The following is a 27309-nucleotide window of genomic DNA, read 5'->3' as shown; positions in this document are numbered from 1 at the left end:
TAAATACTGTTTGCATCATTTTGTTTTGCTCAAAATCTAATATTTGTCCTGTAATGAGATGTTAAGAGGTCTGCTCCCTCAAAATACTGTTACGAGTATTTCTATTGCAGACATTTCAGAAACAACATAACTGAAGTAAGATTATTACATTTCTGAGGAATAATTAATTCTACCATTTACTAAACAAATTCTTAAAAATATCCTTGCTTGAATGGAAAACTGAAAATTCATCCTAATCCTACCAAACTGATGGACATTCTATGCCCTAGCAGAATTAGCAGAGGGGTATACCAACAATAGATACATTCCATAAATTCTGTGCAGAACAAAATCAAATCATTTGGCCACTAGAAGTTACACTTGACAGAACTGAGCCCCAGTTCAGTAAACCACATACTTCAACGTCTACACAACGCATACCTTTATAGGCTTTTGATTAACTTTGAATGTTCCTCTGCTAAGTTTCTGTAAGGCTCGATATGCATCTTGTCTATGAACCATCACAATGTAAGCGCAGCCTCTTGGAGGAATCATCTATAATAGAACAAAAGGTAGATTAAGAACGGACCAATCTGTAATAGAGCCAGAAAGAATATACAACCAAGTTACAAACTAACATGCTGATAAATACTTATTAAACAAAGCACTAACTTTCATCCTCTCTCCACAAATGCTACTGGATCTGCTTATCCATAGAATTCTGCTTTTATAACTAATCACTACCAGGTTTTAATTTGCACTTGACTGTACATACAACTGTTTGTAATCCTGTTATAAAGACACTGCCATTGCCACCACACGTTGCTGTTATCATGCTCTCTATCTTCACATTGACTTGCTATATCCAAGAAGAGCACTTATATAAGAACAAAACTATTTGCAAAATTACTTCAAATGTTACATCATATTCTGGTATTCATTTACAAGGACAAGGAAGCATTCTTGTAGATAAGCAGTCTATCCAGCCCATCACACCTCTCATCTTTCTGTAGGAGCTAACCAATCGGGCCCCAACTCTGCACTTCCCATATACCTCTTCCATTATTTACTTGACTCTCCTTTGCTAGATCTGCTTTTGTTGTTCAGTCGTTTAGTGGAGTCCGACTCTTTGTGACCTCATGGACCATCAGATCCATAAGGTTTTCACGGCAAGATACTGAAGTAGATTGCTGGGCCTTTCTTCCGCACAGCTACTGCTGCCGCCTAGGATGGGACCCAGCAGGGTTTGAACTCAGGACCATCTGCCTTGAAGTTCAGTGCTGACATCATTACACCACAAGCCGGCCCTAAATAGCTTTCTGCACCACTAAATTGTAGACCACTTGAAGTTCACTTACACTCAGGTTCTTCCCTAAATTACCTTACAGCTCTGTTGTATGGTTGCTAATCCTTCTACTACTGGAAAGAACTACTTTGACTATGAAATTCCACCCCCCTCCTCATTTGAACAATTCTAATAAACTTCTAAAGATAAAATTTTCCCCTTCTAGACCAGAAGTAAATTAAATTTTGACTCATTAATGCTATTTTTATAAATCTCCTCTGCCACCTATCTACAGTTGCAAGAAAAAAAATTTATGAACCCTTTGCAATTACCTGTTTTTCTGCATTAATCACTCATAAAATGTGGTTGAACTTCATGTAAGTCACAATAATAGACAAACACAATCTGCCTGAATGAACACACAAAAAACTGTACTTCTTCTCATCAATACTGAGTACATCATTTCAACAATCTCAGTCGAGGTTCAATAAAGTACAGTTGGCCCTCCTTGACCTGTTGCGGATACCAAAATTCACGGATGCTCAAGTCCTTTATTCAACCTATCTCAATGCAGTGGATCTTAGGACCCAGTAGAACCCCAGACCTTCTTTAACCTGTCTTAGTGTGGTGGACATTAGGACCTGGAGGCAGAACTCTAAATCCACGGTGTTTCTGTTCATGAAAATAATCATGATCACGATTGAAAACAAAGTGGAAACAATAAAGTGATCGGAAAGAGGTGAAACGCCATTGGTCATTGGAAAAGCGTTAGGCTATGTCGGTCAACGATCGGAATGTGGCGACCCAATTACTAGCACACTCGAACCGGCTGACAATTAGCCAGAGTGCAGGCACAAAGGAAGAAAGCCTGAGGGGGTTTCAGTAGGGCCTCTCAAGGTATCTGGTGGGAGACAGGCTTTAAAGCAAGACTGTGAAGTTGAAATAAACTTAGTCTTTGGCTGCAGTTTACCTACTCCGTGTCGTTATTTTAGCGCTGCGTGTAGCACACCACTACAATTGGTGACCCCGACGGTCCAAACGTTTTTGGACCAGAGATGACTGACGCCGCATCTGTTAATGCGGTTTCCTTGAAGCTGCCAAGCTTCTGGATGCTACAACCTCACCTATGGTTTCAGCAAGCAGAAGCCCAATTCCACGTTCGGCAGATAACCTCAGAGGACACCCGTTACTACTACGTGGTGAGCTCCCTCGACAAGGACACAGCGGCCCAGGTCGCAGAGTTCGTACAGTCTCCCCCGGCGGACAGCAAGTACACGGAATTCAAAGCCCTGCTCATAGGGACTTTCGGGCTCTCCCGCCGCAAGTGAGCTGCCCGTTTACTGCACCTGGATGGCTTGGGAGACAGGCCCCCATCAGCTTTAATGAATGAGATGTTGTCTCTGGCCGACGGACACACACCCTGCCTCATGTTTGAGCAGGCATTCCTGGAGCAGCTGCCCGAGGACATACGCCTGCTGCTGTCCGACGCGGATTTCAGTGACCCCTGGAAGGTGGCAACCCGGGCGGACGTGCTGTGGAACGCCAAGAAGGTGAGTGGGGCGTCCATCGCACAGATCACCCGGCCACGCTCCCAGCAGCAAACCAGTCCAGGCCCGGCCGCAGAGCCCGCTAAACCCAGAGGCCGGGGTGTGGAGCCCAACGAGCAATGGTGTTTCTACCACCAGCGGTGGGGCGCAGAAGCCCGCCGTTGTCGCCCGCCCTACCAGTTCCGGGAAACGCCAGGGCCAGCCGTCGCTGATGGCTACAACGGCTGGCCATCGGGATAGCCTCCTGTATGTCTGGGACAAGCAGTCAGGACGCCGGTTTTTGGTCGACACCGGTGCCGAGATCAGCGTCTTACCTCCGACGAGTTACGACACCCGCAGCAGGGCGCCAGGTCCCCCCCTGCGGGCCGCGAACGGCAGCACTATAAGGACTTATGGCACCCGTCCGGTGCAGCTATGGATCGACTCCAGCCAGTTTACGTGGGACTTCACACTGGCCGACGTAGCTCAACCGCTTCTGGGTGCAGATTTCTTGCGGGCTCACACCCTACTGGTCGACCTGCCCAGGAAAAGACTGGTTCACGCCGAGACCTTTCAGACGTTCTCCCTGGGTGCAGCCCAGTTGCCAGCCCCTCACCTCGGCTCCATCACGCTGTCCGACAACGACTTCACCAGATTCCTGGCGGATTTCCCATCGGTTCTGGCACCGCAGTTCGCGGCAGCCATGCCCCGACACGGCGTACAGCACCACATCCTGACCCAGGGACCACCCCTCCATGCCCGCGCTCGGCGGCTTCCCCCGGACAAGCTCCGACTGGCGAAAGAGGAGTTCAAGAGGATGGAGGAATTGGGGATCATTCGGCGGTCCGACAGCCCATGGGCCTCCCCCCTGCACATGGTGCCCAAAGCGACAGGGGGCTGGAGACCGTGCGGCGACTACCACAGGCTGAATGAGGCTACAACACCGGACCGCTACCCTGTGCCGCACATTCAGGACTTTGCAGCAAACCTGCACGGCGCACGGATGTTCTCCAAGGTAGACCTAATCTGCGGATTCCATCAAATCCCGATGCATCCGGACGACGGCCCCAAAACGGCTCTCATCACCCCATTCGGTCTTTTGGAGTTCCTCCGCATGCCGTTCGGCCTGAAGAATGCCGCACAGACATTCCAGTGGTTGATGGACGCGGTGGGACGCGACCTGGACTTCGCATTCATCTATTTGGACGACATCCTCATAGCCAGCAGCAGTCGTCAGGAGCATCTGTCCCACCTCCGACAACTCTATGCCCGGCTGAGTGACTACGGTCTAACGATCAACCTGGCCAAATGCCAGTTCGGGCTCGACACCATTGACTTCCTGGGCCACAGGATTACCACAGACGGGGCATCCCCTCTGCCCGCTAAGGTAGATGCGGTCTGCCATTTCCCCCGACCCACCACGATCAAAGGCCTCCAGGAATTCGTAAGTATGGTCAATTTCTACCACCGCTTCCTCCCTTCAGCTGCCCGGATCATGCGCCCCCTGTTCGCCTTGCTGTCCGGTCCGGGCAAGGACATTACCTGAGACGAGGTGTCCACCGCCGCTTTCATTCAAACGAAGGATGCCTTGGCGAACGCCACAATGCTAGTGCACCCCAGAATAGACGTCCCTACCTCCCTCACAGTGGACGCATCTAATACGGCAGTCGGTGGGGTACTGGAGCAGCTCATCGCGGGCCGCTGGCAACCCCTGGCGTTTTTCAGCAAACACCTGCGGCCACCCGAGCTCAAATACAGTGCTTTCGACCGGGAGCTGTTAGCGCTATACCTGGCAATCCGGCATTTCAGGTACTTCTTAGAAGGTAGGCCCTTCACCGCGTTCACGGACCACAAACCGCTTACCTTTACATTCACAAAGGTGTCCGAACCCTGGTCGTCCCGCCAGCAGCGCCATCTGTCCTACATCTCTGAATACACGACGGACGTCCGGCACGTCTCGGGTAAGGACAATGTCGTGGCGAATGCGCTCTCTCGCCCTAACATTCATGCCCTTTCCCAAGGGGCAGAGGCACAGCAGGCAGATGAGGAGAACCCGAGTTACAGGACCGCAGTCTCCGGTTTGCAGCTCCAGTACCTCCCCATAGGCCCAGATGAGAGGACCCTACTCTGTGACGTCGCCACCGGCCAGCCCCGTCCCGTCGTCCCGGCACCTTGGCAACGACGTGTTTTTGACTCCATTCATAACTTGGCGCACCCCTCCATCCGCACTACCGTCCGGATGGTCTCCAGCAGGTTCGTTTGGCACGGACTCCGCAAGCTGGGCCAGAACGTGCATGCACTGCCAGACGGCCAAGGTTCAGCGACACACCAAGGCCCCGCCGCAGCTGTTCCACCCCACCCACCGGCGTTTTGACCACATTCATGTGGATATTGTGGGCCCCCTGCCAGTGTCGCGCGGGGCGCGGCACCTCCTCACTGTCGTGGACCGGTTCACAAGATGGCTAGAGGCGGTCCCATTCACCTACACCACCTCTGAATCTTGCGCCCGGGCACTGATCGCCACCTGGGTGTCCCGCTTTGGTGTACCAGCCCACATTACCTCCGACAGAGGCGCCCAGTTCACCTCCAGCCTGTGGTCAGCGATGGCCAGCCTGCTGGGGACTCAGCTGCACCACACCACTGCCTACCACCCACAGTCGAATGGACTGGTGGAGCGTTTCCACCGTCACCTGAAGTCGGCTCTCATGGCCCGCCTGCGAGGAGCTAACTGGGCGGACGAGCTTCCCTGGGTCCTACTCGGCATCCGCACGGCACCCAAGGACGATCTGCACGCTTCATCGGCCAAGTTGGTGTACGGCGCACCCCTGGTCGTTCCCGGGGAGTTCATACCAGCCCCAAGAGGGCAAGAGGACGAACCCGCAGCAGTCCTGGGCAGACTACGCGAGAGGCTCGGTGCCCTGGCCCCCATGCCCACTTCACAGCATGGGCAGCACCCGACCTGCGTACCCAAAGACCTGCAGAACTGTAAGTTTGTGTTTGTACGACGGGGCGGGCATCGGCCACCGCTGCAACGGCCCTACGAGGGGCCGTTCACGGTGCTCAGGAACAACGGGTCCACGTTCGTGCTGGAGGTTGGGGTGAGAGAGGAGGTTTTCACGGTGGACCGACTCAAACCGGCCCATGTGGACCTGGCGCAACCGGTCAAGTTTCCGGCACCGCGGTGCAGAGGCCGACCTCCCAAACAGGGTCCTGCCCAGACTGTGGACATTGGGGGGTGTATCGCCGGTTCTGGGGGGGGTTATGTGGCGATCCAATTACTAGCACACTCGAACCGGCTGACAATTAGCCAGAGTGCAGGCACAAAGGAAGAAAGCCTGAGGGGGTTTCAGTAGGGCCTCTCAAGGTATCTGGTGGGAGAGACAGGCTTTAAAGCAAGACTGTGAAGTTGAAATAAACGTAGTCTTTGGCTGCAGTTTATCGACTCCGTGTCGTTATTTTAGCGCTGCGTGTAGCACACCGCTACAGGAACAATTTTAAAGGATAAAGTGAGAAAGGCTCTGCCCCGATGAAAGCTACAATTATTACTAAGCAACGCAGTGGTTTAATTATTGGGTTTTTGATCCTCCACATTAACCCGGCACGGTGGAGAGCACACTCAGGAGCGGTCTGTCACTCGATTGAACTCGGGAACTTCCGTTCCTGAACCTGGCGCTGAAACATACGTTCTTAAGTGTTTTATATGCATAGAAAGGTAAAATATATACTATATACTAAGACAAACGTCTGACTAACTGACGCTAAATAATCCCGGATGTCCCTGTAGTAAGAGAACTTCTGATTTTTTTCCATCCCGATCCACGATAACCCACGCACATCCTCCCATATACTTTAAATCATCTCTAGATTTCTTATAATACCTAAAACAATGTAAATGCTATGTAAAATAGTTGTTATACTGCATTGTTTAGGGAATAATGACAAGAAAAAAAAAGTCTGTACATGCTCGAACAACAAGTGCTGGAAGAGCACTTCCGGGTTTTCGCGATTCACGGTTGGTTGAATTTGCGCATGTGGAATTCGCTGATAAGGAGGGCCGACTGTATGTGAACCTCTTGGATAATGCCTCCTACAAAAGCTATTTGGAGTCAGGTGTTCCAATCAATGAGATGAGATTGGAGGTGTGGGTTGTAGAGGTGCCCTGCCCTATAAAAAGACACTCAAAGTCAGGTCTGACAGAGCCTGCTCTTCTCAAAATAGATCTGTTTATGTGCACCATGCCTTGATCAAAACAACTTTCTGAAGACCTTATTAGAAGAATTGTTGAGAAGCATGAAACTGGAAAAGGCTACAAAAGCATTTCTAAAGACCTGACTGATAATCAGTAAGAAAAATTGTCTACAGATGGAAGAAATTCAGTACTGTTGCAACTCTTCCTACGAATGGGTGTCCCACAAAGATCACACCAAGAGCACAACGTGCATTGCTAAAGGAGGTGAAAAAGAACTCAAGGGTAACAGCAGAAAACTCTAGAACTTGCCAAAGTCTCTGTTCACGTGCTTACTAACAGCAAAACACTGAATGAGAATTGTGTTCGTGGAAGGACACCACGGAGGAAATCACTGCTCTCCAAAAAATACTTTGCTGCATGTCGCAAGTTTGCAAAAGGCCACCTGGATGGTCTATAATGCTTCTGAGACAGTGTTCTGTGGACAGATGAGACAAAAGTTGAACATTTTGGCAGAAATACACACAGGTATATTGGGAGGAAAAAGGGCACTGCACACCTACACCAAAACCTCATCCCAACTGTGAAGCATGGTGGAAGGAGCACCATGATCTGAAGCTGCTTTGCTGCCTCAGGGGCTGGACAGCTTGGAATCGTTGAAGGAACAATGAATTCAAAAATTGTATCAAGACATTTTACAGGAGAATGTCAGGGTAGTGATCCATCATCTTAAGTTTAATAGAAATTGGATGATACAAGACAATGAACATAAGAACATATGAAATAGGAGCAGGAGTAGGCCAACTCGCCTGTCGAACCTACTCCACCATTTAGTAAGATCATGGCTGATCTGACCATGGACTCATCTCCACCTACCTGTCTTTTCCCCATAACCCTTAATTCCCCTACAATGCAAAAATCTATCCAACCTTGTCTTAAATATATTTACTGAGGCAGCCTCCACTGCTTCACTGGGCAGAGAATTCAACAGATTCACCACTCTCTGGGAAAAGCTGTTCCTTCTCATCTCCTTCCTAAATCTACTCCCTCGAATCTTGAGGTTATGTCCCCTAGTTCTAATCTCACCTTCCAGTGGAAACAACTTTCCTGCCCCAACCTATCTGTCCCTTTCATAATTTTATATGTTTCTATAACATCTCCTCTCATTCTTCTGAATTTCAGCGAGTACGGTCATAAGCGACTCAATCTCTTGTCATAGTCTAACCCCCTCATCTCTGGAATCAACCTGGTGAACCTCCTCTGCACCGCCTTCAAAGCCAGTATAGCCTTTCTCAAGTAAGGAAACCACACAGTACTCCAGGTGAGGCCTCACAAGTACCCTGTACTGTTGCAGCTTAACCTCCAGCTCGTAAATTCAATGCCCCTAGCAATGAAGGCCAACATTCCACTTGTCTTCTTGATAATCTCCTGCAACTGCAAACCAACCTTTTGTGATTCAAAATGATCTGAAACACAGGAGTAAATCAACAAAAGAATCGTTCAAAAAGAGAAAAAAAAATTGTGTTTTGGAATGGCCAAGTCAGAGCAGACTAACTCAATTGAGATGCTGTGGCATGGCCTGAAGAGGGCTGTTTTGTGCAAGGTATCCCAAAAATATTGATGAACTGAAACAGCTTGCATGGAGGAATGAGCTACAGGAAACATTTGGTGGAGGTTATTGCCACTAAAGGAGGTTCTACCAGTTAATAAATACAAGTGTTCACATACTTCCAGCCTGGACTGTGAATGATTAAACAATGTGTTCAATAAAAATATGAAAAGTACAGTTGTTTGTGTTATTAGTTTAGACAGACTGTATTTGTCTATTATTGTGACTTAGACGGAGATCAGACCACATTTTATGAGCAATTAATGCAGAAAACCATGTAATTGCAAAGAGTTCACAAACTTTTTCTTGCAACTGTACAGAATTAATTCTGGCCCACATCAGCATGGAACTGACACTTGTATAAAGTAGACCACAAATGGTGAACAGAACTGTCATGTATGAGCAGAGGTAGCTTTAGATCGGAATGTTATACCTTACATCTTGCTAAGCTACACCAACCAGCAAATATGTAAAACATAAACATATGGTAATTAATTTTATGCAATGGCACAAAAAGTAATTTTGCTTTACAAATCTTAAAATACAGTTTCCCCCACCCTTAAATCTATTAATTTAATTTCTGAATAAAGGATGGATCCGATCCCAGCAACACTCAAGTATGAATTTTGCACTCAAAAATTACATTATATGTGCAGCAAAAAGCGCTTTTTTAAAAACTAAAACAGGCAAGTCAAAACCAGCTTAGATCTTACAACAGCAATATATTCATGACCCAGCAGCAATCAGAGGATGCAAATAGGTGGTAAAAACATTAAATGGTTTATTCATGTTTTCCTTGGCCAAGGCAAGAATCCAGCTCCATACAATGAAAAATAGATAATTTATACATTGGTACTTAATCCAATGCAATAAATGAATTTTCATTGATAAAATATACTTACATTCAAAGATTCTATCTGGCCAAACTCTTCCAAAAGATTTGCAACATCCTGCTGGGTTGCTCTTTTATCCAGTTGTCCTATCCAGAGAGTTGTGCTACAAACTGGATTCAAGATGAAAAAGCTTAAATACAGGGATATTTTTGCCTTAACAATATGAAATGTTTAAATAACAAGTGTGATTTGAGAACAGAAATAGCCCTTGTGTTTAGAAATAAAATTCACTTGCAAAAACCAATGATCTTAGCTAAATACTATAAACATAATTTTTTTAAGGTTAGTTGCAGAACAATTATGTTCATAAACTACATTAGTGGCAGAATGTTCCTTTAAAATATAATCCAATGTGTCTATGGTGGAAATAAGAGGATTTTTTACCAGACTCATTTTACCCACCGCTGACAATTTTAGACTTAATTGGAGGAAGCCCTTTTTGCCGTCGTTCTCGCTCCTTTTCTCGTTCACGTCTTTCTTGACTTCGGGATCGAGGAGAGTGCCTTCGCCTTTCTCTAGATCGTGATCGAGAACGTTTATGTCTTGATCTTCGGGACCTCGAACCTGACCGAGAACGTCTCCTCTTCGGTGATCTGCGAAAAATAAAAGAAATAAAAGCTGTATGTTCCACATGAGGTCTCATAAATCAATCTATACTTTAACAACCAGTCTTCTGAACAAATACAAATCCTTCCAATTTCCACAAAATAGCTAAAATTGAATGTCAATGCTAATAATTAAAGACAGCACTGTTCTCAGTACTCACATTCTGAACTGTAAGAATATCTTTCACATCAGCTAGGCCGCCTATTATCAATTATGAACAGATAACAAGATCTCAATTAAAACCTGGTTCCAGAAATGAATGGAATTTGTGAAGTTGATTAATGCACCTTTTCTGCTGCAATCTGTCAGGAAGTTTGGCTCTTAAAGTTATTAATTTATAAATTTGCATTTCAAACTTCCAAAGCATGTCTATGTATTCTGAATTTTTCCTGTAAGTTCTACCATAAGTGTGAACAGTGAACTGCAAAAATGATGGCCATTTAGCAATCATTTGAATATAAGAACAGAATACTGTCAAATTTGTTGTCTATGAGAGAATAAACATTTAGTAGCCAACAATTCAAATTTATCAAGACATAATAAATAAACCTATGTAGATTGACAAGTATTTAACTGCCAATGTATGATATAGAAGTTTCTAATTTACCACCATTTCTGCTCCTACATCATGTTTCACCAATCTCCATTCGATGATCATGGATACAATTTGTGAAAACTTGGAAAATTAGGTGTGAAATTTTCTTGCATTTTATTTGTGAGGACAATGAACATTTAAATTGGATGCAGGTTGGCAGTGGTAGGGTTTGCATGCCATATTTCGCACAAGTTGAAACATTTGGATCCTTGACTTCCTCCTTGAGAGACCATGTCAGTGCAGAGGGGAAATAAGTTCCTTTCCATTGACAATCAACACAGGAGCACCTCAAGGATGTATGCTTAGACCACTGTCTAACTCTCTCTACACTCACGACTGTTTGGCACGATACAGCAAAAACGCCAATTTGCTAATAACTACTGTTGGCTGAATCTCACATGGTGACGAGGAGGCATACAGGAGTGAGATAAATTGGCTAGTCGAATGGTATCACAACTACCTTGCACTCAACATCAGTAAGAGCAAGGAATTGATTGTGGACTACAGGAAAGGGAAGTTGGCATACCAGTCCTCTTCACGGTGTTAGCAGTGGAAAGGGTGAGAGCTTCAAGCTCCTGGGCATTGACATCTCGGCCCAAACAAACACAAAGACACACCAGCAGCTATACTTCATTAGGAATTTGAGAATATTTGGTATATCACTAAAGACAAGAAAATTTCTCCAAATGTACCACAGACAGCATTTTAACTGGTTGCATCACCGTATAGTATGAGGGTCCAAAGGATTGAACAAAAGCTGAAGAGGGTTGTAAACTCGAGACATCTCCATCATGGGCACAAGCCTCCTCACCATTGAAAACATTTTCAAAATCCAGTAAGAGGGCCGCACCCTCTCTGAGGCCAAAGCTGTTTTTGTCTTTTTAAAAATGTCTTTATTTATGATCAAATGATAATGCTGGACATTAAGAACTTCAAGTTCTGCAGGTCTACTCCATCAGCAACTTGATCATAGGCAGAGGAGCTGGAGGAACTAGACTTGGTGTAGATCATGCTGCTGTCTGCTATAGAAAAGTATCAGAGTTGGCGCGTGAAGGTAGTGTGCAGTCTAACAGTGAGTGATTGTTTTAGTTGTTTTTCCTCTGTTCACAAGACCCTGTTGAAAATTGGTAATGTGGAATGCTGCAAGTCCAGTTCACCGGTTTATTGGCGGGACCAACAACTGGGGGGAGCTGCCTGGCCTCAGTTGAAGAATAGACAATGCTGAAGCTGCAGGCTTGCCAGTTTGCAGTCCCCAGAAGAAGTCGCAGCCCATGCCCCGAGGTGATGCGGTGTGTTGTCCTCTTGGTATCATGCTGCCTCCAATGCTCACTCGGAGGAAGATGGATTATGTTGCCCTTGCCAACAACATACATGGACTCAGGGATTTACTGCTATCTTATGTACTACATGTGACTGTTGGCACTGTTTTGTACCTTGGCCCCAGAAGAACACTGTTTCATTTGGCTGTATTGATGGGCATTCATGTATGGTGAATGACAATTAAACTTGAACAAAAGACAGTGCCTCGAGAAAAGGACATACATTATTAATATCACTCACCACCTGGGACATGTCATCTTCATGTTACTACCATCAAGAAGGAAGTACAGGAGCTTGAAGAAGTTTTAGGAACTGTGAGTGACCCCCACCCCCGCCATCAGATTTCTTAATGGTCCATAAAATAAACACTACCTTGTAGCGGTGTGCTACACGCAGCGCTGAAATAACGACACGTAGTCGATGAGCTGCAGTTGCAAAAGAGATTTATTCGAACTTCGCGGCCTCGCTTTAAAGCCTTCCTGATCCTGCCCACCCCGGGTGGGAATGCTATAGGGGGCGCATATTCACAGTCCCGTCCCGTGCACGGGCTTTTCCCCTTGCTGGTGAAGCAGACTTGGTGCCCTTTTTTGGGACTGGCCTCAATGCCAGCGAGTGTGCTGGGAAGTGGTCGCCACATAATCCCCCCCAGAACCGGTGATACACCCCCCAATGTCCACAGTCTGGGCCGGACTCTGGGAGGTCTGCCTCTGCAACGCGGTGCCGGAATCTCGACTGGCTGCGCCACGTCCACATGGGCCGGTTTGAGTCGGTCCACCATGAAAACCTCCTCTCACCCCCAAATGTCCAGCACAAATGTGGACCCGTTGTTTCTGATCACCGTAAACGGCCCCTCGTAGGACCGCTGTAGCGGTGCCCGATGTCCGCTCCGTCGTACAAAAACGAACTTACAGTTTAGCAGGTCTTTGGGTACGCAGGTCGGGTTCTGCCCATGCTGCGAAGTGGGTATGAGGGCCAGGTTACAGAGCCTCTCGCGTAGTCTGCCCAGGACTGCTGCGGGTTCTTCCTCTTACCCCCTTGTGGCTGGTATGAACTCCCCTGGGACGACCAGGGGTGCGCCGTACACCAACTCGGCCGACAATGTGTGCAGATCTTCTTTGGGCGCCATGCGGATTCCGAGCAGGACCCAGGGAAGCTCGTCCACCCGGTTAGGTCCTCTCAGGCGGGCCATGAGAGCCAACTTCAGGTGACGGTGGAATCACTCCACCAGTCCGTTGGACTGTGGGTGGTAGGCAGTTGTGTGGTGCAGCTGTGTACCCAAAAGGCTGGCCATAGCTGACCACAGGCTGGAGGTGAACTGGGCGCCTCTGTCGGAGGTAATGTGGGCCGGTACACCAATGCGAGATACCCAGGTGGCGATCAGTGCCCGGGCGCAAGATTCAGAGGTGGTGTCAGTGAGCGGGACCGCCTCTGGCCATCTTGTGAACTGGTCCACGATAGTGAGGAGACTGGCAGGGGGCCCACGATATCCACATGAATGTGGTCGAAACGCTGGTGGGTGAGGTGGAATTGCTGCGACAGAGCTTTGGTGTGCCGCTGCACATTGGCAGCTTTGCTTGCTGGAACCATAGGTGAGGTCGCAGCGTCCAGAAGCTTGGCAGTTTTAACGAAACTGCATGAACAGATGCGGTGTCGTTCATCTTTGGCCCAAACGATATTTGGGCCGTCGGGGTCACCAATTGTAGCGGTGTGCTACACGCAGCGCTGAAATAATGACACGTAGTCGATGAGCTGCAGTTGCAAAAGAGATTTATTCAAACTTCGCGGCCTCGCTTTAAAGCCTTCCTGATTCCGCCCTCCCTGGGTAGGGAAGTGGGTCGCCACAACCTCACTATTTTGCTCTCTTTTAGCACTATTTATTTTTATATTGCTTTTTGGAACCTTTAGTAATTTATGTATTGTCCTGTACTGCTGCCACAAACAAATTTTATGACAGATTTGTTTTTAATTGTAAAGATACAGCATGGTAACAGGCCATTCCAGCCCAACCAGCCTGCACTGCTCATTTGCACTCATGGGACCAATTAACCCAATAATTCATGTGTGTTTGGAACGTGGGTGGAAACACACACAGTCACGGGGAGAACATACAAACTCCTTATAGACAGCAGTGGGAATTAATTAACCCTGGTCACTAGTGCTGTAATAGCATTGTGCTAACTGCTATGCTACTGTGTCGCCCCTAAAATAAAACTGATTCTGAATTATAGTCACTGAACAATTTAAAATGTGTAGAATTATTACCCCAAAAAAGGAGGAAATCCACACAATACAGAACAGTTGCCATTATGTACTGTGACACAAGTCCTTAAGAACCTGGCTCAGAAACTGCTAGTTCAGAGTTACAATGATCAAATGAAGTAGGAAACTAAATTATCAGCTGAGTGCAAACAGAAGAGAAACAAGTGCCTAAAGTTATTTGCTTACTTTTATAAGGAATCGCCTATGGAAGTAGGCGATTTAAATCCCTTAAACTTGACCTCAATGTGCTTATGGTGATCTGGGATTTAGTTTCTTCTGCCTGCTCCTGCCCCATAAATGTTGAAAACAGTAGTTAACCAAAGACCATCACTAACTTAAAAGTAAACAATTTATCTCGCATCTTCCAAACCTCTACACCCTTTGTGTCTTGTGCTAATTTTCAAGATACACCTACTCACACTGCCCTCCCAGCAGAAAATAAGTTCTCTCTCAATAATTTCTGCTATATATCTTGAAATCTTCATTTGTCAATTTGACAAATATATTTTGCACATCTTTAAGTCCTTCCCTGCTGTATTTACCAGATCTGCTCTAAAATAACTTAGCCAGGGTTTCATACAGCTGCACCCTGGGCACCAAAATATAAAGGCCAACATTCCCACTTGTAATTCCAATGATTCTCTGAACTAGCTGAGGACGCTGTCAAAATGTATTTGTTTAACTATTCAGAAGTATGTTGTCCAGAATATTCAAGTGACATTTTCTTAATGTCACATTATTACCATTACTTAACACTAGCAAATCATTAGTTATCATTCATGTGTAGCATTAATAAGAATGGAGCAGTGGTAAAGCCATATACCTCTCCAAAAATGACTGGCAAACATTTTTGCTCTGAAATAGCTAAGATTTACAAGCATTTCAGAGGGCACTTTCACTGCACTGATGGCTTCTCACAGCAAATGATATTTCTTTCAGCGTGTCCCCTCTGGGAACCTCAGATAAAGCCCAGAGGCTTATGTAAAACATCTGTTTGAGACAAACCATGACAAATAACCCAGTCTTTTCCCAGAATCTCCTGGCAAAGATGCCCTCTCTGAGGATGTGGGTCACAACCTTATTTCTCACACAACTCAATATGCCACATGATCAATACAGTCGGCCCTCCTTATCTGCGAATTCCGCACCTGTGAATTCAACCAACCGCGAATCGTGAAAACCTGGAAGTGCTCTTCCAGCACTTGTTGTTCGAGCACGTACAGACTCCTAAACAATGCAGAATAACAACTATTTTACATAGCATTTACATTGTATCAGCTGTTATAAGTAATCTAGAGATGATTTTAAGTATACGGGAGGATGTGCGTGGGTTATCGTGGATCAGGATCGAAAAAAAATCTGAATTTCTCTTACTAAGTAAGTCGGAACAGGTATATCTGGTATTATTTAGTGTCAGTTAGTCAAACATTTGCATTCGTATATAGTATATATTTTACCTTTCTATGCATATAAAACACTTAAAAATATATGTTTCAGCGCCAGGCTCGGGAAGTTCTCGAGTTCGATCTAGTGACAGATCGCTATCAGGTGCGCTCTCCACCGTGCTGGGTTGATGCGGAGAATCAAAAACCCAAAACCCCAAAACCCAAAAATTAAACCACCGCGTTGCTTAGTAATAATCAGCTTTTATCGGGGCAGGGCCGATGTTCCATTAAAATTATTCCAATCGTTGACCGACTGTAGCCTACGCTTTTCCAATGACGTTTCACCCCTTTCCAATCGCTTTATTACTTCCACCTTATTTCCAATCACGATCGTGATTATTTTTGTGAACAGAAACACCGCGGATTCAGAGCTACGCCGGGTCCTAATGCCCACCGCTTTGAACATGTTAAATAAAGTCCGGGGTTCCGCTGGGTCCTAAAGACCACCGCACTGATTCAAGTTAAATAAGGGACTTGAGCATCTGCGATTTTTGGTATCCGCGGGGGGGGGGGGGGGGGGGGGGTCTCGGAACCAATCCCCCGCGAATAAGGAGGGCCTACTGTATTCCAATTAAAGGTTTGAAGGGTTTCACATAAGGAACCAAAAATATTTGTACTCATTTGAAAGCTCTGATACTGAGGCATTATGTGACCTAACTTTGATAGTCTAATCAGGAAACCATCCCACAGAATGCACTGTCACATTGTCAGGGCAAAAAAAAAGACATTTTATGCAAGCAACTATCTAAATTGATTTGTACATACATTTTACTACAGTTTAATGATTCATGTACATAAAATCCAAGCCATATTTAGATCTTTACAATTTCTAGCTTTTACCACAAAAATTCCGTTTTATCCATTTTACGTCCTATGTGTTAAACCTCGTGGAATGATTTTTGTCCATTTGGTTTTGATATATGAAATTCAATGTTTCTCTTAATACAGTAAGCAACGAACATATTCTGAATATGTGGCTTTTCACCACATAATGCAAGTCATTAACATTCACAGTTAAGTTCTCAACATAGATCCTTGCAGGAGATATATAGTTATATCCTTGAAGCAGCTTCAAGTATATTCATATAATGCAAACTTACAGCCTATTACTAACCTGGATCCAGATCGAGTGCGTGATCTTCTGTTTTCAACACTACGACGTTTTGCTTCATGCATTTCAGGCTTTTCAATCTCCATATCTACTTCCTTGAAAAAACAAGAAAAAAAATCAATGATCATTTTGTTGGTACTATTTAAAGTGACTTGCACCACAATTTAAATTTAACTCACTTGCTGTTGTTGCTGCTGCTGTGGTTGCTGCTGTTGTTGTTGTGGTACCTCAGTGGGAGCATGATAGTCTTGCTGAAAAACTGGCTGTAAAGGTGGTACAGGAGGCATAGTAGGCTGAGGCATAGGTGCATAAGGATGAACAGGAACCATTCCATACGTTGGCAACTGTCCATTGGGAGGTGGGGGCATCTGAAAAAGAATAAATGACCATAAATTCTAAAATTATTCAGTTAAAATAAATCTTCAATATTAAAAAGCAACCTGACATAATGGACTTGTGTGATAACCATCCTCACCATCCCAGTTCCAACTTATCCATGGGCAAGCTTCAATTTATCTTATAACCTTTTTGAAAAGCACACATTTTCTCCTCTAAGCTACAACAATGCACCAAGCCCCCAATTAGTACACTAAATGGCTGGTTTCTTAGCTAATCAATGCAATTTTTGAAGTATCTAACCCTTAAAGACAGCTCTTAAATTCAGCAAAGCATTGTCACATTTGGACACCCAAGTAAATTTTAATTTTACATTTTCCCTATTGGGAGGACAATGAAGAACCCAGTAAAAACCTAAGAATTTAAGCTAAACTAAGAATCTTTTTTCTATGTTCAACAATTTTTTCTAACATACTTTCAAAGGTCCCCAAAGTCTTAACAAAAAGTAATCTATTGTGTTATGGACAAGTAAACAGATTCTATTCAGAATACTGATCACTGCTGCCAAAAGTTTGGACTGACTGCTCTGAACAGACTTCCCTTATTATCCTGCTAATACTGTTCAACACACATGCATTCATCAAATCTTTCATCAATATAAGGAAACAAAAATGATTCCCTTTTGTGATGATACAATAGCCAACATACTCTTAATATGTGATGATTCTCAGTTAAGTGAACATAACAAATTAAGTGTTTAATTTGGGTGCATGCATAGATGAAACTTTTCCTGGCTGTGATTCCTAAGAGTTTGTCTATTTGCGGGTCCTCAGGTGGCTGTAGAGGCTGATCGAGGATCCACGTATTCTAATGCAGTGTGGACAAGAGCAAGTGGTAACTGCAGTTAGTGGTTGGCAGGAAAGTAGCACCAAGTCAAAAGTCAACCATAAGCATAGTGAATTGTGCAGTGGGCACAAGGAATTGAATGGCTCACAAAAACGGCCATTTCTTATGCTGTACAAAAATGTTAACTGACCACTCCCCAAGTTACAAAATGAGGACTTCAACTGGCTCTTTCATTTGCACTAGTGGAAAAAGAACATTGTGAAGTTGCTCCATACTTAGTTAAGTACAACACTTATTTTTTATTCCATTAAGAGGTAGGAACTGTGGAAGCTCAGATTGTTTAATACACTGAGGACTATTTAATTGGTCTTCCTGTTCTATATTTGCATTTTGATACTGTAAATATTAATCACAACTATCTTAACTAAATAGCTAATGCACATACATTTTTCAGTTAAAAAATGTGGATTCCAGGATTTTAAACTTGTTGCATTCACTAACCTGTTGTTGCAATGTCTCTTGTTGAAGACCCATCAAAGTTTGCTGAAATTGTTCCATATTTGGCAGTTGTATTCCAAGCTGCTGATACATAGGCGGCTGTAAGCCTTCTCCTGAATAGGCACTAAAATTAAGCAGACAAAATAAACAATGTTTATTTCAGCAAACTAGAAATCCCATTAAAAGTACCCATAGAATGCATGGAGTTCCTCATGTACAACTATACATATTTAATATTTTCATGTGGTAAACAACTTGATACCGTTGATTAACAACAGCATATTCAAAAAGATGGCCATAGAATTACTATGACCAATTCAAATGATTTAACTAATTTTGTGTCCTATCATTCGTGACCCACATACAACTCATACATCACCAGTAACCACACGAGTTCAAGACAATCAGTTCACTGGTACTTACAAAGAAGTTTGAGCAGGTGGAGGTGTAGGCTCTTCTTTCTTTACTTCATCAACTTGTTCTGGCTCATCATCATAATCAAACCGGTCAAGCAATTTCTGCAGTAAAATTGTGAACAACCTGTCACATTTCATTCATGAGGAAAGCCCCTAAAGTAGTTATTCTATATTTTGAACATCTACTTACACAAATGTAACGTCTACTCAGTATTAAACACTCAATTGTCCTTGATCATTTTACTTTGCACCATACTTCAAATGTTTCTCCCTACCTTGTCAAAGGCAGCTTTTTGCTCTGGAGGCTGCGTACTAGGTGGTTTCAACTGAGCAGTTATTGCCTCCACTTGAGACATTATGGCACTGTCTACAACTGGTGACTGCTGCTTTGGAGCCTGCTGGAAGTTCTGCAATATTTGCTGTATCTAAGGTGGGGAAGAAAAATCAGCATTACCATTTGTGTACAAAATTGAAAAAGAGTGGAATTGCATCTTCCAGGATACAATGAACCTTAACACAAAACTAAAAGGTAATGAATCTTTCAACTTTTTTCCTGTACGAATTTAATCTATTTTAAGTTACCATATGTCAAGTGTTTTGTAAATATGGCAATAAACTTAGACGGGGAGTAACTTTAAACAACCTGGAACAGCACAAAAAAAAAACTTAACTTAGATTGCATTTACCTTAAAAACAAACTATCTTAAAGCAGTTAATCACTATGCTTTTATTTCTCATATGGTGAAGATTAGAATACAACAAATTAGTTTAATATCCTCACTGTCAGCCTTGAAATTCCAGATTTTAGTCAGTTTTTCATGATAAAATACACAACTCTTAATTTATCAAATGCAAGAAAATGTGGTTTTCATTCAGTATCACAATAAAATTGGAAACTGAACATAACTTGCACATTTCAAATCAATATACACAAAATTTATAGTGGTAGCAAAAATGTAATATGGAGCACAAGTCAATTAAGTGACTATGAATGTAAATATTATAAACTGTTACTTTACCTGTGCTCCTTGCGTTGACTGAAAAAGCTGAGCTACAGCTACGAAAGCATCAGAAGTGGGTAGTTGTTGTTGCATTGTAGATAAAGAATCAGAAGTAATCTGAGGAACTGCTGCAGGTGTGGGAGGTTCAACAGGAGGACCTAGAAAATATAATTTGAAGTAACTGAACATTATTTCTCCGCAATGCTGAATTGCTAATATTGTTAAAAAGTAACACCAAAACCTTACAGTTGCACAGATTGCAAAATAAAAACTGTGAAAATCCCTTTCCCATTGACTTGGGCTTCTGATTAAGGAACTGAGTGGTTAAAGTTTGAATTAATATATTTCATGAAAATTTGCAGTCAAGCTGCTGCAGACCTAATCATTCTGGGTTTGGCAAAGATCAAAATCCTAAGATTCCCACTCCTAATCCCAAACTCAGTAACTCTTGCAGGATGCACACTTAATATCTGGTCAGAGATAGAACTGGAGTTCTTTCTTCCTTTTCCCCCATGGCGCACTCTCATTTCCTATCAGATTCCTTCTTCTTCACCTTTCAGACCCATTTAGCTTCACCTATCAACTACCAACTAGTTGTCCTTCCCCTCCACCTACCTTTTTATTCTGGCATCTTCCCCCTTCTTTTCCAGTTCTAAAGAAGGGTCACAACCAGCTGTTTATTCATTTCCATAAATGCTGCCTGACCTGCTGAGTTCAGTATTGAGCATTTTCAATTTTTCTTTAAATTCCTAATTTTTAAAATTACGTGTACATCAAGCTCTTCAAGTGCTGGTTTGTACTTGGTATGTGCAAGAACTTCTGTCAAAGCATATTGTTGAGAATTACAATTGGAAAAGAAACCTTTAGTTGGAGCTTTGCAGAAATTCAACCAGCTTCCTTGTTTGTGATTCTATTCGGATACTGACTCAAAAGTACTAAGTGGCAAGGTTAGCAGCAATCATAGGCAAGAGACTCCCAAGGAAATCTGAGGTCAATGACATGGAGAAGGTACTAAAATATGACCAGGAATGAATGAACTTCTGAAAGAGAGATGAAAAAGGCTTGAAAGTGCAAGGTGAAACCAAGAAGGTTTCTTATCTCAAGAGCTACTCAGAGGAGAATCTTTATGTCAGACAGCAACGTGGTGCTGAAGAGGGCGACTGGTGGGAGAATCTTGGTCTTCCAGATGTCAAGTGGAAAGACAATCTTATAACATACTTTGGTGAATGATCTAGTGCTATGAAACAATGGATGCAAGGCAATTGCCTGCATCCTGTGGTAAAATCACTGAGGTTCGGGTGACATCTCATAGGACTGCGGTTGCAAATAGGTTTTCCATGAGATTTGTACTGTTATAGACCCATTGGGTAGTAAAATAGCTTGCATGTCATCTATTGTGGAGCTGCAGGTGAACTTCGGTGGCCATTTGAATTTGAGGAAGGCACTTCACAGTCTAAATGGTGTCAAATATGGTCATGTATCCTGAAATGTCGCTCTCTGCAATTTTCTTAAGAGTTAGCACTGTGAGAATCAAGATAGGCAGACAGAATCATTTTACAACTGCTTTCTATTGCTGCACATTTGATCCACAGTAAAAGATATGACTTCAGATGAGGTTTTCTACAGTAGGGATATCACAGCACGGGAAAAATCCCAATGACATCTCTACGAAATTCTCCAAGTTTATTGAAATTACACCCTATCCTCGTTATATGCACCTTCAGACTATGCGGATTCACAGTTATGCAAGGAACCTATTTCTACCAACATCTCCTTATGTGTGAACAAAACTCACAGTTATGTGAGGAGCTCTGCTTTCCTGCCAGTACAAGTCACATGCGCAGGCCTCACAGTCTCACTGTTGAGATGAGAAGCACCGCTTTCCCGCCAATACAAGTCAGGTGCGCGTGCCTCACAGTCTCTCTCCTGCCAGTCTCACATTGGTTTTGGTAAGGTGTGGATGTGCGATCTTGCGCTCTTAAACTTTTGTTGGTTTTACCTACGGTGCAGTGATTTTGTGCTTGAAATATTTAACTAGGCCTCCTAAGCGTCCGATTTCATGTCCTGAGCCATAAGCCGATCGTCAGAGAACAGCTTTAACATTTGAAAAAATGTTGGAAATTATAAACAGCGTGGGATCAGGTAAAGGTAACACAGCTCTGGGACGCTACTGCCAGGAACAGAATTTTGCCTTTAAAGTTCTGTTGCTTGACAATGTGCTAGCCTATCCTAAACATTTGGGCAGCATTTATCATAATATAACAGTGCGTTTCCTGCCGCCGAACACAACATCGCTGATTCAACCACTCGACCAAGGTGTGGTCCACATTCAAGGTGTTTTTTTTTTACGGCGAACTATCTCTCAGCAACAGACGATTTTGAAAATCCTGTGAGTTTACCAATAGTGAGAGAATGGTGGAAGTAAATGGTGATGGACGTGGACCCAAGTTTAGAACGGAGTCAGCATTTCAGTCGTTCCCTGCCGTCAACCCTTCTTCCCTACAAGCAAATTTATGCTGAAAAACAAAATGCTGCCAAGCAAACAACCCTCACCACTTTCTTCAAACCGGTGTCATCTCCTGCTGCCGTTCTGCGAGCCTTCCTTCACCCCTTGCTGTGCTCGATGTCTACCTTATCCATGTAAAGCTGCCCGACACCACAACCACCACTCATCTCCCAGAGCAAACACACCTGCCACTGTTGGTGAGCACTGTACACCCTAGTATGTTAACTTTCTATGATTTATTACATTGAATATTACCTTAAATTAATGAAATATAATATAAATGTTGCCTTGTGGTACTGCTTTTGTGTCGTATTGGTATGAAAATGTGAATAAATTACAGATAAAACATATTTAGGAAGCCGTCTGGAACGCATCCCTATTTTCTCCATTTAAATAATTATTCACATTATGCGTCGACTGCGAGGAACTTATCCCCTGCATATAATGAGGATAGGGTGTACTAGCAAATCAATACCAATGTCCTCTCCCAGACCAGCAGCTCCAGCATTGACAATATTGTGACTATCAGTCAGCTACATCGAGCTGACTGGGTCACTTTTCTGTCTGATATGAGATTCACAAGGCAGAAACAGCTCTAAGCTCAATTGTGGGAGGAGATCACCAAACAGATAAAAAGATTCAAGTTGTGCCCAAAGATTCCTTGAAGAAATGTAACATCTCAAGGCAACTATGTCCCATGTTTGCTGGATGTGGAGGAGATATATTCTGGATAGTACCAAATACCTCAAGGTCTGTAACAGGAGCTCACAGATGTCGTGAGGTCATATACAGTTTATTGCCTCACAAACTACCCACCCACTCCCTCAGCCACCTTCTGTTATTCCTATTTTGGCCTTATTTGCTACCCCAAAACCTAAAAGCCCAGAATAGAAGCAAGTAATCAATGATCCGAAGAGAATGCTCAAATAAAAAGGAGGGGAAATAAAGCAGCTAGCTTAATTGTGGTACTCAATTTTTCTATACTGAATGCTCTTACTACTATTATTAAACACCATAAAGAAAGCACGTAATGCCATTCAATTTCAAAGCAATCCTTAGAGATTAATATTCAATTCATCAGAGCACTATTCCTGTGTATATACAACACATATACAAGAAAAAATGAAATAGAATACATAGGAAGAAATTATCAATTCATTTGTCCAAAAGAATTCCTTTCTCCATTTTCCAAAACATGCATATGGCTTTATTCAAAGACAAGAGTCCATGTCAAATTCAAAGACAATGTTGATGTAGTTGATAATAAAGTTAATATCAGTCTAAAAGTCCCATGAAAATGTTGATACAAAGCTATCCATCAATTGAATCAATGCTTTTAGTCCTTTTTTTTTAAAAAAAACTTTTTTATTGTTTTCAAATAGTTACAGAATAAATGTGTATGAAAAAAAGTGTTACCCAGCCCCCCTCCCCTTAACCCCTCCCCCCTAACATCCCTATTAAAAAAATAAGAAAGAAAAAAAAAAGGGAATGCCTGGATGTTGGAAGATCCCCACATGCTCCACGGAGTTCTCATTTTTTTTAATATATGTTAAAATTCTTTTTCTTTTTACTGGCCCATTAAGCCCATTAACATTAAAACTTAAAAAATTTAGTAGATTAGTCATTATTTTTTTATTATATTACTCCAATCTATAATAATACCTAATCTTTCCACTTTCGTGGTATCCTGGGAAATCTTTATAAAAATCTCCATGTTGCTATGTGTGTCCCCACCAATCATCCAGGCAAAAAGATAGAAAAAAATTAAAATATAAAGAAAAAAAAACAAAATACCCCCCTACTAATGTTGTGGAAAGAAAACACAACATTACCCCCCCTCTGCTGTACGGGTCATGGCAACCGCCATGATTACACACGTGAATCCCGCAGTAACCGATCCACAGCCTCCCAGCCCCCCCGCAACATAAAAAAGTATATGTATAAGAAGAGAAAAAAAAATACTATTCTCATTTAGTATTTCTAAAATTTTGCTTTTCTCTTCTATAATATCCATAAATGTCCATCACTTCTGTTCCTTGGGTCTATCTTCATCTTTAATCCATTACGTTTGGAAGCCTCTATGTGTAATTAGCGAATAGATGGAAGTTCTTGTACAAACTCCTCCGCTTTTCGATAATCGGAAAAAAATTTTTTTCCCTTCTCCAAAAAAATTATCAGTGTTGCTGGATGACGCATTGTAAATTTATAACCCTTTTCCCATAAGGCTTTTTTCACTGGGTTAAATTCCTTCTTTCTCTTCAACAGGTTGTAACTTATATCCGGATAAAAAAGAACTGGTTTCCCTGCTATCATCAGTGGCCTGTTTCTATTTTTGGCACTTTGGGCAGCCGCCTTCAGGATCTTTTCTTTGTCTTGGTATCGTAAGAATTTTATCAAAATTGATCGTGGGTTTTGATCAGTTCGAGGTCTTGACCTTAAAGATCTATGCGCCCTTTCAATCTCAATTGGAGTTTCTCTTTCCATTTTCAATTTTTTAGGGATCCATTTTTGAAAAAAATTTATTGGATCTTCTCCTTCTATATCTTCTTTAAGTCCAACAATTTTAATATTATTTCGTCTACTGAGATTTTCAAGCTTATCAATTTTTTCCATAAATTGTTTTTTCTGATGTCCAAGCAGTATTTTCCTTTTCCATTTTGTCCATTCTTTCAACCATGTCTTCCGTTGTAGTTTCCAAGTCCGTAATTCTTTTTTCCATTTTTTCCTGTCTCTTTGTCATTTTATCAAGCATAATCTCCATATTGGTCATTTTTTTTCGAGTATTTTTTGATTATTTTTAATTACTTTTAATATGTCTAATTTACGCATTATTTGCCTCAAAGTCTTTTCTATATTTCTAGAAGGACTTTTAACTCCTTCTTCATCTGATCCTTCCGAGAGATTTGACTCTCCCTCCGATTCGCTATCACTTTCAGTTGCAGTGGTAGCTGGGCTTTGTAGTTTTTGTTGCTCCCGTTTGCGCATGCTCCATCCTTCGCGTTTGCGCAGTTCACGATGGTCTTTTCCTTTGGAAGTGGCCAATGTTGCCACAGTCTCCGGTTCCATATCGCCGGTGATATAATGTACCTGAGACCGCGGTTCCTCGGTAGACGTGGGCCTTGTTCTTGTTCCAATTTGCGTAGTCTTCCCGGTATTAGTTTTCTTCATCTTCCTTCCTTGAGGCATAGCTTGACACAGTCCAGAGTCGTTTATAAGTAACTTTTAGAAAGTATTGACTAACTTTTCTTCATTTAAACATTAATTTATTAACTTTTTACGGGAGAGCTGGGTCCCTGCGTCTCGATCCTACGTCATCACGTGATGTCCCCCCCAATGCTTTTAATCCTAATGCATTTGTTGCAATGTCCTTTAAAGAATTAAATAAAAAGTCCACTCCAGTAGAGGAAACCTGTTTGAATAGTTAATTACCCTTCAAACTGAGTTAAAGAACAAATCAGTTATGAAGCTGATTCACTTAGGCGCCATTATTATTGTGTTTTAAACAGACTACTTACAGCAAACTTGCACTTACTTGTATTATTAGGTGCATTTTCTAGTGCAGGTGGAGCAGAAGTTGGCGTTATCCCAACTGCCATATCTAACAACGGCTGGATAACTTCTATCTTGAAAACACAATTCTTCTGCCACAAGTTCAAAACACGAACAATCTTACTCTGTATAAACAAAATAACGTTGTGACTCTGATAAATGTAATATACAACTGATGTAACATTTTCACACATCTTTGCAATGCTGACATTTACCTCTGAGTACAACTTTCTAATGATCTTACTGGAGCATGAAAAACTGAATGCTAATCATTTTGGTTAATCTTTTAAATGGTGGTTATTCCTATGAAACTTCAGTATCAAGTCAAGAATCTTTAACAAAAAGTTACCAAAGTACTTCACTTAGGCCACTACACATCAAAACAAGTTATACAATTTCACTAATTTCTATTGTTTGCCACTTGGTTTGTCAGAAATATTGAAAAAGAAACAAATAGTATTGCTTGAAAAAAACTAAATCTATTATTCCATAACAATATATATTTCACAACCACCACTTATTATTGTTGTCAGTAAGGTTTTAATGACATGATAGAAGTGCAACTTCAATCAGGTACTCAGATCAAAACACTGAAGGAGAAAAAAGCTTAAAAAGACAAAAATATCTTCTACATGGACGATGCATTTACCTTTTCATCAGATGGGCACTTATACAAGTACTGGAATGTTGCAGTGATATTTTTACTGAAACGTGGCCCAAAAACATCTTTCTCTGCTCCAAACTGATGACGGGATTGGCGAACAATAGAATCAACCACATACAATCCTGGAACTTTGAATTCTGGTTTGCACTACAATATAAACAAAATCAACAAATAGTTTTGGACAAATTAACTTATTTATTGCTAATAAATCAAGAAAAAAAATCAGTTCCTTACCTTTTTAATAAACTTCTCTACAATTTGCACAACATGCTTGTAAAGCTGGAAAGACAGAAATATTATTGTAGATCCGTTTTTCATTTCTCATAATATTCAGTCAGACCTTTAGTGACCTTTATAGATATCCAAGCTATTAATGAAATAACTTCCCACATGAACACCAGTTCACTCCTGTCTCGATTTATTTTGTAACTTTGGCCAGGGATTTGTTGACTCATACAGATTAAACTATACCTATCAACAGCTATTTTTTGCATGAAATGAGATGAAATGCAATTTACTAAAAATGTTCATGGCAATTTCCAACATTGATTCACCTGAGATATTCAGTGACAAATTGAAAGTGTAATGATATGCAAAGAAACACTGTTTCATTCTTTTACCCATGAGAGGCAGCAGGGGAGGGGAAGAACATAACCTCATGCAAAAGAAACCAACCAGT

At 42.5% G+C, this 27309-nt stretch overlaps 1 protein-coding gene across 1 annotated transcript in view; it reads right to left on the bottom strand.

The window, feature by feature from the left end:
• scaf4a (SR-related CTD-associated factor 4a) overlaps nucleotides 1–27309 on the bottom strand; it is a 79644-nt gene that overhangs the window by 17820 nt on the left and 34515 nt on the right. The window contains exons 3-14 of the mRNA XM_073045671.1: nucleotides 26865–26909; nucleotides 26616–26777; nucleotides 25950–26091; nucleotides 19930–20069; nucleotides 19186–19335; nucleotides 18918–19012; nucleotides 18498–18618; nucleotides 16994–17182; nucleotides 16818–16909; nucleotides 9881–10071; nucleotides 9488–9588; nucleotides 421–534 (exon numbers count right to left, since the gene is read on the bottom strand). Of these exons, the coding sequence (XP_072901772.1) occupies nucleotides 421–534; nucleotides 9488–9588; nucleotides 9881–10071; nucleotides 16818–16909; nucleotides 16994–17182; nucleotides 18498–18618; nucleotides 18918–19012; nucleotides 19186–19335; nucleotides 19930–20069; nucleotides 25950–26091; nucleotides 26616–26777; nucleotides 26865–26909 (1542 nt within the window). The remainder of the gene's footprint in view (nucleotides 1–420; nucleotides 535–9487; nucleotides 9589–9880; nucleotides 10072–16817; nucleotides 16910–16993; nucleotides 17183–18497; nucleotides 18619–18917; nucleotides 19013–19185; nucleotides 19336–19929; nucleotides 20070–25949; nucleotides 26092–26615; nucleotides 26778–26864; nucleotides 26910–27309) is intronic.

This window comes from Hemitrygon akajei, chromosome 5, assembly GCF_048418815.1.
Source record: "Hemitrygon akajei chromosome 5, sHemAka1.3, whole genome shotgun sequence".
NCBI classification, from domain to species: Eukaryota; Metazoa; Chordata; class Chondrichthyes; order Myliobatiformes; family Dasyatidae; genus Hemitrygon; species Hemitrygon akajei.
Note: the sequence above shows the minus strand (reverse complement) of the source record. Positions and strands in the feature narration are given on the sequence as shown.